We start from the raw sequence: 13,093 nt of genomic DNA, 5'->3' as shown, positions 1-13,093 counted from the left end.
AAAGAAGCCACTTCTCTACAGAAAAAACATCAGGGACCGACTGATATTCTGCAAAAGGTACAGGGAGTGGACTGCTGAGGACTGGGGTAAAGTCATTTTCTCAGATGAATCCCCTTTTTGATTGTTTGGGACATCTGGAAAACAGCTTATTAGGAGAAGAGGTGAGCGCTACCACCAGTCTTGTCTCATGCCAACTGTTAAGCATCCTGAAACGATTCATGTGTGGGGTTGCTTCTCAGCCAAGGGAATCGGCTCACTCACAGTCTTGCCTAAAAACACAGCCATGAATAAAGAATGGTACCAGAATGTCCTCCAAGACCAACTTCTCCCAACTGTCCAAGAGCAGTTTGGCGCCCAACAATGCCTTTTCCAGCATGATGGAGCACCTTGCCATAAAGCAAAGGTGATCACTAAATGGCTCATGGAACAAAACATAGAGATTTTGGGTCCATGGCCTGGAAAAATCACTGTTTAATCAGCAGTAGATTATCACTACAGGACTGCTTGGCATGCTGCCAGGTAGACCAGCATATTCATCAGCTCTGTATAACTGCTAGATCTGCAGCAGAGAAAACAATGATTTTATCAAAATGACAGCAAACCCAGTAAGTGACACATCACTGGAATCAGGGTCTCTGTCTCTACATTATGCTGCTCTCAGATGGGGGCACAACAACCTGGTGACAGATTCTTTTTAACAATGTTAAGTAGATACTTGGGAGTTAACAGTCATCATGACACTGCGGACTATACAGGAACTACAGTAAGGTCTCAGTTCCACTTGTGTTTTGCACGGACGAGTGCAATCTGATAAAATATCGAGTGTCCATCTGCAATTGATTTTGCATGATATATTGGCATGAGAAAAGAATTGCAGCATGCTGCAAGTGTCAGAGATTCTCAGCTCACACACCCATACAAGTCTACGGGAGCGTGTGAATATCTGCACTTGGATATAATCAGAGTGCAGTACAATGTACGCAGAGAGGCTGTGGAGAAGGGGGAAATTACTCCCTCCCTTCATCTTGTCCGCAGCTGTGATCTGATCGCAAGATCGGATCACAGTCGCATGACTCGACTCACGCTCACAGCAGAGCCTGAGACGAGAGTCATTAGCATATTGCCTCTGATGATCTTGCATGGGAAGCAATGCGCAAGTGGGACTGAGGCCTAATGATGAGAATTAGTCACACTGTCCTCTACACTATGTCCCCTTATACTGCCCAGTCTTATACTATGCCCCTCATCACACTCCCCCTTCTTGCTATGGCTTCACACTATCCTCTCATGCTATCCCCTTTCCTTGACAGCCGGACTCAGAATAACCGGCTCCCACTACGGGGGCGGCAAAATGCAGCTGCAGGCAGGGCCAGCTCCAGGTTTTTGTGGGCCCTGGGTGAGTCTCAATGGGCCCCATCCTCATAGACACGCACATACACAAATATGTACACATACAGGCATACATACATATACATATTTAAAGACAAATTCACAAAAATACATATAAACAGAGATAAATCTATACACAGTCATATACACTGACATACACAGACACACATCATACATGACACACACATTACAGATATTATTAATATGGGGAAGCCGGCAGCAGGCTCACTCACCTCCCCTGCTTGTCTCCATCCAGCTCCACCTGGGCATGTTGTTGTTCCGCGCTGATTGGTGGCCATGACTAAAAGACATAGCCACACACAGAGCACACTGACACTGCTGTATATACATCACAAGAGAGGCTGGGGACATAAAGCAATGGGAGGGGGACATACCGCTCCAGAGGGGACATACAGTTCTAGAGGGGGGCAATCAGATCTGAGAAGGTATATAGCTCTGGGGGGTATATGTGGCGCCCCTGACCTGGTCAGGCACCACTGAGTACTGCACCCATGCTGGGGACAGTACAATACAGGTAATCCAGAAGGCTGACCGAGGTGTGACTACACAGGCGCATAGTGATCAGGTCTCACACATGTACCTTTGAGAGGACCCCTGGGGATCCCAGGAGGGGGAAAAGCCTTCACCTCCACTGGAATAGTGGAGGGGGCCAAAAGCCTCCATCTCCTCTCAAGGGGTGTGGTAAGAGAGCCTGGTTGCTAGGTGGCGTAGGCAAGAACAGGAGAGGAGGAGCAGTGAGCCGGTTCAGTGCAGAGTCCAGGGAGCTCGGAGCAGACGTCAGGAGCAGACCCCTGGGGCTGTTGCAGTCTAACAGCGCCCGCGCAGTGGCTACCGACGGGGGAGAACGGTCACCTAGGAGTGCTACCCGAAATCCATCTTCAGCTAAAGAGAGAGCACGGAGTGGGAAGTAAGGAGACTGCTAGGGAGTACCAGGCCCAAACGGGCGGCAGATCCCGGAGCGGGGATAGATCCACCTTTCCTTGCTAAACCTGCCGGTGTGGGGCCCTCAAAGCCCACACCACAACACCCAAAAGCCGCAGCCACGTAGCCACAGTTAGGGCCCATAGTTCACAGGAGGCAAGCAGCTGGAGTGATCTGGTCCAGGCGACAAGCAAACGGCAACCAAACGAGGGGAGCAGTTACTTCCCTGGGTGACCCCCATAGGGACTAAAAGTCGGGGTTACCCCAAACCACCAAGGGCTAAGGAAGGTGAGTCGGTAGTCACCATCATCAGTCAGCCTGAAGGATACCTGGTTCCAGCCTGGTTCATCCCAGCTACGCCCGGGTTACTCACCCTGCCATCAACTGTGAGTAAAACCCCTGAAAGACATTCTGCTTGTGTGGAGTTATTCTGCGCCTTGTGGTTCTACACACCTACACAGGGCCCTGGGGCTTGCCTCACTCTCAGGAGGCTATTACAACTGACTGCACCCACCATCAGCCCCAGGCATCCCTTAATCTGCAGTGGCGGTCCCCACTGACCGCAATTCTGAGAGTGGCGTCACGACAAATAGAAGATTTCCTACCTGTGACAGGATCCAGCCGAGTGGAGTCCCTGAAGGTAATGCACCGACACTGCACTTGTGGGGCTTCACGTATACAGCACTGGAGTGGGGGGACAAACAACTCTGGGGGGATACAGCACTGGGTTGGAGAGAGATACAGCTCTGGGGTATACAGCTCTTGGGTGGTATACTGCACTAGAGTGGGCGACATACTGCACTGGAGTGGGAGACAAACAGCTCTGGGAGGTATACAGCACTGAGGTGAAGGACAAACAATTCTGAGGGTATACAGCACTGGAGTGGGGGACAAACAGCTCTGGGGTATACAGCACTGTGATGGGGGAACAGACAGTTCTGGGGTGCTATTCAGCACTGGGGTCAGGGGACAGACAGTTCTGGGGGGTATACAGCACTGGGGGGTTGTAGACAGTTCTCGGGGTATATAGCACTGTGGTGGGGGGGATATTATAGGCAGTTCTGTGGGGTATTCTGCACTGGGGGGGTTACAGACAGTTCTGGGGGTATATAGCACTGCGGTTGGAGGGATATTATAGGCAGTTCTGCGGGGTATAAATCACTGGGGGTTATAGACAGTTCTGGGGGTATATAGCACTGCGGTTGGAGGGATATTATAGGCAGTTCTGCGGGGTATAAATCACTGGGGGGTTTAGACAGTTCTGGGTGTATTTAGCACTGCAGTGGGGGGGATATTATAGGCAGTTCTGCGGGGTATATGTCGCGGGCGGAGGAGGGGATGCTGCACTCTCCCACTGCTCGGGTCCAGCCGCTGCTGCTGCTGCTCGGTTTTGGCTCGAGCGGTGGGCCGGATCCCGGGGACTCGAGCGGCACTCCTCGCCCGTGAGTGAAAAGGGTGGGGATTGGATGGTGGGGATTTGGTTATTGTCCGTGACGCCACCCACGGTTGTGGTGATATTGGTGACACCACCGCTGCTCTGGACGGGGGATTCCGGGAGTGATGACAGGGAGCAGCCTGGATGTTAGTTCTCCCCTCCATGGGTAGGGGGTTGGTTGTCCCGGGGCCCGGTGATGGGGTAGGGATGGATGGCAGGCGGGTTACGGGGCCGGGTGAGGTGCAGGTCGCGGGGGCAGCGCTGTGCCGCACGGCACGCTGGTACTCACTCAGCCAATGATGAGGACACAGTTCTTGGTAAAACACACGGCTGGATGGACGGGTCCCACAGACGGCTGCGGTGTTGTTTCTCCCGACAGGTTGATGGTGACTGCCTTTCCCTGCACCTATGTAGTGTACGGTTCCAATGGGTTCCCACCGGTAACCCGCTCCCCAGCTTGGATGGTTGCCGAAGGAGCCCCTTTTGCCTGCAGGCTCTGGCCCTGGGAACTTTAGCCTTGGCGGTGACTGTGTTTCCCTCTCTCGGTTGGACGGTTGCCTTCTGTCGGGACTTGGCTGCTGGGAAACCCAGGAGGTTCCCTTCGCTAACGGATTTGGCAAATTCACGGCGACTCCTAGCCCTGCCGGGGTCCGTAAGCCCCTGCCAGATGGTGCTGACTTCTCTTTGCGTACCGGTCCGGTACCGCCGGGCCACCGCCCGTCCACGGACCTTACGGTAGACTCCGATAGGCCACTCCTGCAGACTGTCACCACCGTCTGCCAACCTTGCTGATCCGTCCGGGCCACACACCCGGACCAACTTCAGGCTTCTCTACTGCCACTTTCCTCCTACCACTTTCACTTCCAACTCTAAACTGTCTGTTTTTCCCGCCTCCAGGACTGTGTACTCCTCGGTGGGCGGGACCAACCGCCTGGCCCACCCCCTGGTGTGGACATCAGCCCCTGGAGGGAGGCAACAAGGGTTTTCGTCTGACTTTGGTGTGCCTGACCGGGGGTGTGTAGGTGTTGTTCTCTGTGGCCCCTGGCTTGTCCAGGGCACCACATATACATCACTGGGGGGTTATAGGCAGTTCTGGGGGTATATAGCACTGTGGTGGGGGGGATATTATAGGCAGTTCTGCGGGGGTATTCAGCACTGGGGGGTTATAGACAGTTCTGGGGGTATATAGCACTGCAGTGGGGGGGATATTATAGGCAGTTCTGTGGTGTATTCAGCACTGGGGGGTTATAGGCAGTTCTGGGGGTATATAGCACTGCGGTGGGGGGATATTATAGGCAGATCTGCGGGTATACATCACTGGGGGGTTATAGGCAGTTTTGGGGGTATATAGCACTGTGGTGGGGGGGATATTATAGACAGTTCTGCGGGGTATTCAGCACTGGGGGGTTTTAGACAGTTCTGGGGGTATATAGCACTGAGGTGGGGGGATATTATAGGCAGTTCTGCAGGGTATACAGCACTGTGGGTGACAGAACATACAGCTCGGCAGCTCATTTCTTCCTCTGTGCGTTGAGCCTAGAATGTATGGGCTCCTTCCAGGTAATGGGTGGGACCAGCTTCATGACAAATTAAGTCATACCTGGACGGAGCCCATACATTCTATCATCTACCATCATCTGTGGGACGGCAGTACAGGGCAGTGCACGGTGTGTGCTAGCTCCGCCCACAGACAAACTTAACCCCTACACAGCGGTGAAGGCTGCATTCAGGTGTGGATCTAAGAGTCTGCAGCTGTCGGCATGAGCGCTGCCTGCGGGCCCCTGAACTCAGCCGCAGCATACATCACCGTCCTTGCTGAAAGGTGCACGCGGGTCCCGACAGCGCCCCCCCCCTGACACTGCGCCCGGGGCACATGCACCCCCAGCCCCCCCTAGTTACGCCCCTGGGTGGCAGTTACCCACTTCCGTGCCCTGGGCCCTTTTTGTAATGAGGTTATTTACAGGGGATATGTATTTGATTAGTTATTCGTGATGCCACTTGCGGTGTTGCGGCTAAGTATATAGGGAGCCGCCGCTGCAGAATGTCTCTACTGGGGCTGATGATACGAGCAGCTAGTATGGTAGTCCCTCCGCAAGTAGGGTATTGGCCCAGCGGGTGTATGGTGCAGTGGGCATCAGCAGTCCAGAGAGGTATTCAGTGCAACTGGTTTTACTCACTTTTCTCAAGATGTTAACTGGTTGCCTAAGACCTCAAATCAAAAAATCTTTTTTATATAGCGCTAACATATTCTGCAGCGCTTTACATACATCAGGAACACTGTCCCCATTGGGGCTCACAATCTAAAGTCCCTATCTGTATGTCTTTGGAGTGTGGGAGGAAATGGGAGTACCCGGAGGAAACCCACGCAAACACTGGGAGAACATACAAACTCCTTGCAGATGGTGTCCTGGTGGGATTTGAACCCAGGACCCCAGCACTGCAAGACTGCAGTGCTAACCAATGAGCCACCGTGCTGGTTTCGCCTCCAGGTCCCTTTCATCCCAGTGCCAGTCTGGTTTTCTGGTACCTTCTTCCCCTGCACCTATCTCTGGTAAGTGGGTCCCCGTGGTATGGGACACTGGGGGTCCCCAGTTTGTGGTTTGGCCACCTCTGTCCACCTGATGGTAGTGTGAACCCTGTGGGGTTGGAGTCTCTGGTCCAGTTCCTGGTTCTCCCTTTGCTACGGAGTCTTTGGATTCTTTAGGGTCAGCAAGGTCCTTGATAGTCCCCTTTGCTGTGCAGGTGCTAACAGGGTGGCTTGAAGCTCTTTTCTGTCCTAGGGTCCTGTACCCTGTCGGTGTGTAGATCTGAGAGTACTACACCGGAAACCACCTCTCATGGGTACCAGGTAACCGTCAACCCAAGTCAGGACGTTGCTCAGTCACACCTTCACACTTCCACTTATAACTCTTGTCTGACTACTCCTCCACAGTCTGCCCCTCCCACCTGGTCAACTAGTGGACTGGAGTGGCTCCACCGCTAGGCGGCCATCCATGGTCCCAACCAAGCGAAGTACCATTGTATGGGGGATTGTTGGGGAAAACTGGGATAACCTGGGCTTTTGTTTGCACCAGCACTGGAGTTCTGGGTACCTAACGGGGTAGGCCCTGCATCCTGGTGGGGATGCAGAACCTTGTAGCACCCTGATGGTCTCAGGGGTGCTACACAATGACCCGAAGCATACTGCCAAACTGGTTACAAAGTGGCTTCATAATAACAAAGTCAATGCTTTGGAGTGGCAATCAGAGCCCTGATTTCAATCCTAATGAAAATTTATGGGCGAAGCTAAAAAGGCAGGTGTGAGCAAGGCGACCTACAAACATGGCTCATGAACAGACAGAAGGAAGCCAGCTTACTGTACAGAAAAGTCCAATAAATATGCTGCTATTTCATGAGGAGGCTCTGCATCGGATTGAATGGCAGGTAGCTCTTGCCAACAGTCATAATGAAGAGGAAAGACCAAATCCAGTGAGCTCAGCAGTAGATGAAGTATAAAATATTAGTCTTTAAAAATTTGATAAAAATATCAGGTATCAGCATATGACAAGTTAATTCAGTTCAGACAGCGATAGAAAAAATAACTACTGTTTTAAACACACAAGACGCGTTTCGGCTTTATGCCTTTATCATTGTCATGACAAACATGGCTCAGTTACACCAGTTCCATCAGGAGGAATGAGCCCAAGCTTGTGGAAGGATATCCAAAATGTTTGACCCAAGCCATATAGTTTAAGGGCAATGGTATCAAATACAAATGAAATGTAGATAAACTTTTGACTTTACAGAAGGTAATAAAAATGCCTTAAAATATTCTCTCTCATTATTCTGGCATTTGGCAAATATAAATAGTTTTGTCCTAATTGACCTAAAAAAACAATGTAGGCATGTTAAATTTTATTTTACTTACGTATTGTATTATGGGATTTAGGCAATGTTCTTTTTGTGTTGTGATTTCTTCTTGGCTATTTTCAATTCATAAAAAGAGAAACTGGTATTTACAAATCTTTTAATATTCTTTTATAGAGATTGCATTGGATTTGATTTCCTCAAAATGATCTGTAATCAATTTAAACAATCTCCTGATATTGGAAAAGCTTTACTCTTGCAAATTGAACTTTTGCTAAGGCGGGGGAAAGAACTTCTTGCACGACAGAAAGTGGAAGATTTAATCACAGGTAAGGCTAAAAAATGGAAAAAAAAGTTGTGATTGTGTTTTAATTAGTGATGGTCGTGCATGCTTGGCATTGCTCGGTACTCAATTAAGCACTGGTGCTCACTGGAGCTCAAGACACTAGATTCTCAACCGTGTATTTGGTACCGGGGCGCCATGCTTGATTCCCCGCCCTTCACACTTTGCGGCATTTTTTCAGCCACTAAACATGCGGTGAGTGCCTGCTAATCACGGTAATGATGTAGCCATGTTGGTTACTGGCATTACTGTAATTGGTTTGCTGCATAGTGTCATCAAGTCTATATAAGACCCAGTGATGCCATGTTCAGTGAAGTGTTCCCAGAAATAGTGTGGGAAGAGTATTTACTGGAGAAAGGACAGTGTTTTATAGCATTACAGTACCTGCTGTTGCAACATTAAACCAACCGACCTTTTCAGGGCTAATTTAAATAAATACTATTCTATCCTAATACAGGTCTTAGTTTGCAATTAGTGTAGGCTTTGTGGCGCCCTGGACTAGCCAGGTCGTCACAGGTACTACAACACGACACCCCCACCCCGAGATAGGCACATAAGCCAGACACAAAATCCTTGTTGCCTCCCTCCAGGGGCTGATGTCCCCACCAGGTGAGTTGGAGCCAGGCGGTTGGCCCCATCCACTGAGGAGTTCACAGTCCTGGAGGCGGGAAAAGGAAGGCAGATCAGTTAGGGAAGTGGAAGAGTGAGGAGTAAAGTGGTAGAGGAGCAAACTGACAGTGTCCAGGTGTGTGGCCCAGGCACTAAGAGCAAGGTTTGCAAATGGCCGTCTGCAGGAGAGGCAGATCAATGTGGAACCGTAGGACCGGGGTCGGCGGTACCGAACCGGGGAGCGAAGTGAAGCCAGCACACTCAGGCAGGGCCTGCGGACCCCGACCCAGGCTTGGAGCCGCCATTAGAGGTCAAATCCGTCAGTGACCGGAACCCCAGGGGTTTCCTAACAGCCAAGACCCGATTGAAGGCAACCGTCCAACCAACAAAAAAAAAATACAGCTACCGCCACAGCTAGAGTTCCAAGGGCCAGAGCCTGCGGGCAAAAGGGCTCCTCCGGCACATATACACGCTGGGGAGCGGGTTACCGGTGGGAACCCATCGGGACCGAACATACACACAGGTGCAGGGAAAGGCAGCCACCACCAACCGTCCGGGAGAAACTACAGCAGCCGGCTGCGGGACCCGTCCATCCAGCCGTTTGGTTTACCAGAGACTTTGCGTACATTTGTGGCTGATTGAGTACTACCGTGCCGTCTTGCACCGCGCTGCGCAGTCCAAGCGACCCTGCGCCTTGCCTGCCCTGCCTCCCCGAAACCTCACCGGGCCCCGGGACCACCAACTCCCTACCCACGGAGGGGGAGAAAACATCCCAGCTGCTCCCAGCCATCGCTCCTGGGATCCCCGTCAATAGCAGCGGTGGTGCCCAACCTCACCACAACCCGTGGGTGGCGTCACGGACTAAATCCCCAAACCAACCCATCCCCTTTCTCTCACGGGCGAGGAGCGCCGCTCGAGTCCCCGGATCCGGCCCACCGCTCGAGCCACCGAGCAGCAGCAGCAGCAGCGCCGGACCCGAGCGTGGTGAGCGCAGCGCCCCGCGACAGCTTAGCTTCTGAAGTATGATAACAGAGGATAAACTGGAAACGGGTTGTAAATCCGCGCCAAGGACTCAGAAGATTCAAAGGAGATTTATGCTTCTTTTATTGGCATGCACATGTCTATGCGTTTCAGGAGTCACAACTCCCTTCGTCAGGATAGCAAGCAAGGAACATCAAATCTGCTACAAACAGAAACTGAGCAGTATAAAAAACCTTTGTGGTGACATCATCAGACCACCCACTGTTTGAAAAAAAGTCAAAGGCACACCCATGCTGAGTAAACATGACGTACTGGTAGCAAATGGTACAATGCAGAGCAAAGAGCAATGAAATAAATTCATACCACAACGTATTTAAACACATTCCTTAATCAATTGTGTTCAGGCAAAAGGAACTTTAAGGGGTCATGAAAAACAGGCAAAAAGAGAATCAAATATAATAATAATAATAAAAGGAAAAATTTGGTTCATATGTTTTGAACCAGAATAGGAATTACAGAGGAGTAAAGTTGGGTTTACCCGGGAGTAGGGTATTTGACAACAGAGCCATCTGTTCGTGCATAAAGTATTGTACTGACCCGTTTTTTTCTGTACAATACTTTATGCACGAACAGATGGCTCTGTTGTCAAATACCCTACTCCCGGTAAACCCGACTTCTCCTCTGTAATTCCTATTCTGGTTCAAAACATATGAACCAAATTTTTCCTTTTATTATTATTATTATATTTGATTCTCTTTTTGCCTGTTTTTCATGACCCCTTAAAGTTCCTTTTGCCTGAACACAATTGATTAAGGAATGTGTTTAAATACGTTGCGGTATGAATTTATTTCATTGCTCTTTGCTCTGCATTGTACCATTTGCTACCAGTACGTCATGTTTACTCAGGATGGGTGTGCCTTTGACGTTTTTTTCAAACAGTGAGTGGTCTGATGATGTCACCACAAAGGTTTTTTATACTGCTCAGTTTGTTTGTAGCAGATTTGATGTTCCTTGCTTGCTATCCTGACGAAGGGAGCTGTAACTCCTGAAACGCGTAGACATGTGCATGCCAATACAAAAAGCATAAATCTCCTTTGAATCTTCTGAGTCCTTGGCGCGGATTTACAACCCATTTCCCGTTTATCCTCGGTTATCAGCCAAATTTGGGACTGCTGCCGGACTTGGATTCCTATATGCGTGCATAGTGGTTGTGACTGGCACAACCATTATAGGTGAGTGTAACACTTGTTTTCACCCTTCCATCACCTGGGTAAGACCCTATTGCGCTTTCTTTTCCACAGCCCTTTTATCTAGCTTCTGAAGTAGGGATAGTGTATTGGAAGCATGTAGGCAGGTATTCTAGCCTTACAGATCTTGCTACTACTACTACGGACTTCCAATAGTTCTTTTCAGGGCTAGTTTAATTATTTTCTTTAATACCTCTTAGTCTGCGATTAGTGTAGGGTTAGCTTCTGTAGTATTGATAGTGTATTAGAGGCATGTAGGTGACACGTCCACCGGGGCAGTTGGGGGCACTCGTTACCGAGCCGATTCTGTCGGGAGGATGACACGGCAGCAAGGCCTGGCTCTGTGGCCCTGGTGGTGTTGTTTTAAATGGGGGAAGTTATTTACAAGGGAAGATGAGTTTGTGATGCCACCCGTGGTGTGCGGCCTGAGATGAGCCGCCGCTGCCTCGCAGGTCCCCTGTGTCTGTCGCGGGCGGGGAGGAGGGTGTCAGCACACTACGCTCACCCCCTTCTGCTCGGGTCCGGCGGCCGCTGCTCAGTGGTCGCTCGAGCTGTAGGCCGGATCCCGGGGGTTCTCGAGCGGCACTCCTCGCCCGTGAGTGAAAGGGGTTGGTTGGGTGTGGGGATTGTTTATTGTCCGTGACGCCACCCACGGTTGTGGTGATTTCACCACCGCTGCTCAATATGGGGATCCCGGGGATGGTGATGCGGAGCAGCCAGGTGTTGTGTTGCCCCTCCGTGGGTAGGGGTTGGTGATCCCGGGGCCCGGTGATGAGATTGGAGATGCAGGGCCTGGTGGGCGCAGGGACGCGGGGGGGCAGCGCTGTGCCTTGCGGCACTGTGGTACTCACTCAGTCTGAGACGTTGACACAGTTTTACGGTAAACCACACGGCTGGAAAGACGGTTCCCATGGACGGCTGCACTTGCTCTCCCAGTAGGTGACGGTGATGTCCCTTTTCCTTGCACCTTTTGTTTCTGTGTTGGTAGCGATGGGTTCCCACCGGTAACCCGCTCCCCGGCTTCAAGCTGGACCGAAGGAGCTCTACTCTTTGCCCACAGGCGCTGGCCCTGAGAAACTGGTGCCTTGGTGGTGGCGGTGTTTCTGCTACAATGGTTGGGCTGTTGCCTTCAATCGGGACTTGGTTGTTGGGGGATCTACGTCCCCTTCACTGACGGATTTGGCAAATTATGGCGACTCCTAGCCTTGCCGGGGTCCGAGAGGCCCCTGCCCTGGTGCTGACTGTCCTTTGGTACACTGCTCCAGACCGCCGGGCCACTACCCGTCCGCGGTCCTTCCAGGAACTTCCAAATGGTCCCCCTCCAGACAGTCACCGCCGTTGCTGACCTTGCTGACTCTGTCCTGCACACAGCTGGACTCTCTTCAGGCTTTCTTTCTGTCACCTTTCACCTTCCTTCAACTTCTCCTACTCCTCCTTTACCACTTCCACTTCACTTCCTTAGCTCATCTTAGCTGTTTACTCTTTTCCGTCCCTAGCTTATCTTGCTTCCTCTCACTTTCACTTCCCTCACTGTTCTGTCTGGTTCTCCCGCCTCCAGGGCTGTGAACTCCTCGGTGGGCGGAGCCAACCGCCTGGATCACCCCCTGGTGTGAACATCAGCCCCTGGAGGAAGGCAACAAGGATTTTAGTTTAGCTTTGGTGTGCCTAACTGGGGTGTAGGGTGTGGTGGTGCGTGACCTGTGACCACTGGCTTGCCCAGGGCGTCACATGTCAGCCATCGGGAGCACAGCGCCTCTAATTTATAGGGAGCGGGACCCCGACAGCTTCAGGCCAAGGGGTCACTCAGAACATCTAAATTTTAGTGCATGGAGGCAGGTTACAGACAATCAGCAATACCAACAGGAGCGGACTCCCGGACAAGCTCCCCTAAAGTGGCAGCAGCACCCAGAGACTTGGTTTACTCCTGTGTCAGTCTGCTTTATGGTCGCATCAACACCAACACGGCCTGAGTGAGTACGCTGCCTTCCTCTGCGTCCAACCTGCACTACGCTCCCCTACACTCCACCATCCAGAGTCCCCGGAGCCTCCCCTACCCATGGAGGGAACGTCATCTGGCTGCCCCGCTCCATCTCCCCCGGGTATTCCCATCGGCAGCGGCTGTACTCCGCTTACCGCGAACCACGGGTGGCATCACGAACATTACTCCCCTGTAAATAGCCCCCTTTCGTTTTCAGGTGATCCCGAGCCCTCGGGTCTGGAGACCCTCGAGCCATGGCAACCCCGGATCTGAGCAGTCCGACTGCAGGGGCGGTACACCTCGAAAACTTTGGCGTCACAAAC

General features: G+C 51.6%; 1 protein-coding gene across 1 annotated transcript in view; it reads left to right on the top strand.

The window, feature by feature from the left end:
* Window positions 1-13,093, top strand: part of TEX11 (testis expressed 11) — a 1,632,405-nt gene that overhangs the window by 813,355 nt on the left and 805,957 nt on the right. Inside the window, exon 13 of the mRNA XM_075324897.1 lies at window positions 7,790-7,941. Within this exon, the coding sequence (XP_075181012.1) occupies window positions 7,790-7,941 (152 nt within the window). The remainder of the gene's footprint in view (window positions 1-7,789; window positions 7,942-13,093) is intronic.

The sequence above is a fragment of the Anomaloglossus baeobatrachus genome, chromosome 9 (genome assembly GCF_048569485.1).
Source record: "Anomaloglossus baeobatrachus isolate aAnoBae1 chromosome 9, aAnoBae1.hap1, whole genome shotgun sequence".
In the NCBI taxonomy this organism is placed as follows: domain Eukaryota; kingdom Metazoa; phylum Chordata; class Amphibia; order Anura; family Aromobatidae; genus Anomaloglossus; species Anomaloglossus baeobatrachus.
This window is presented reverse-complemented; position numbering and strand designations above follow the sequence as displayed.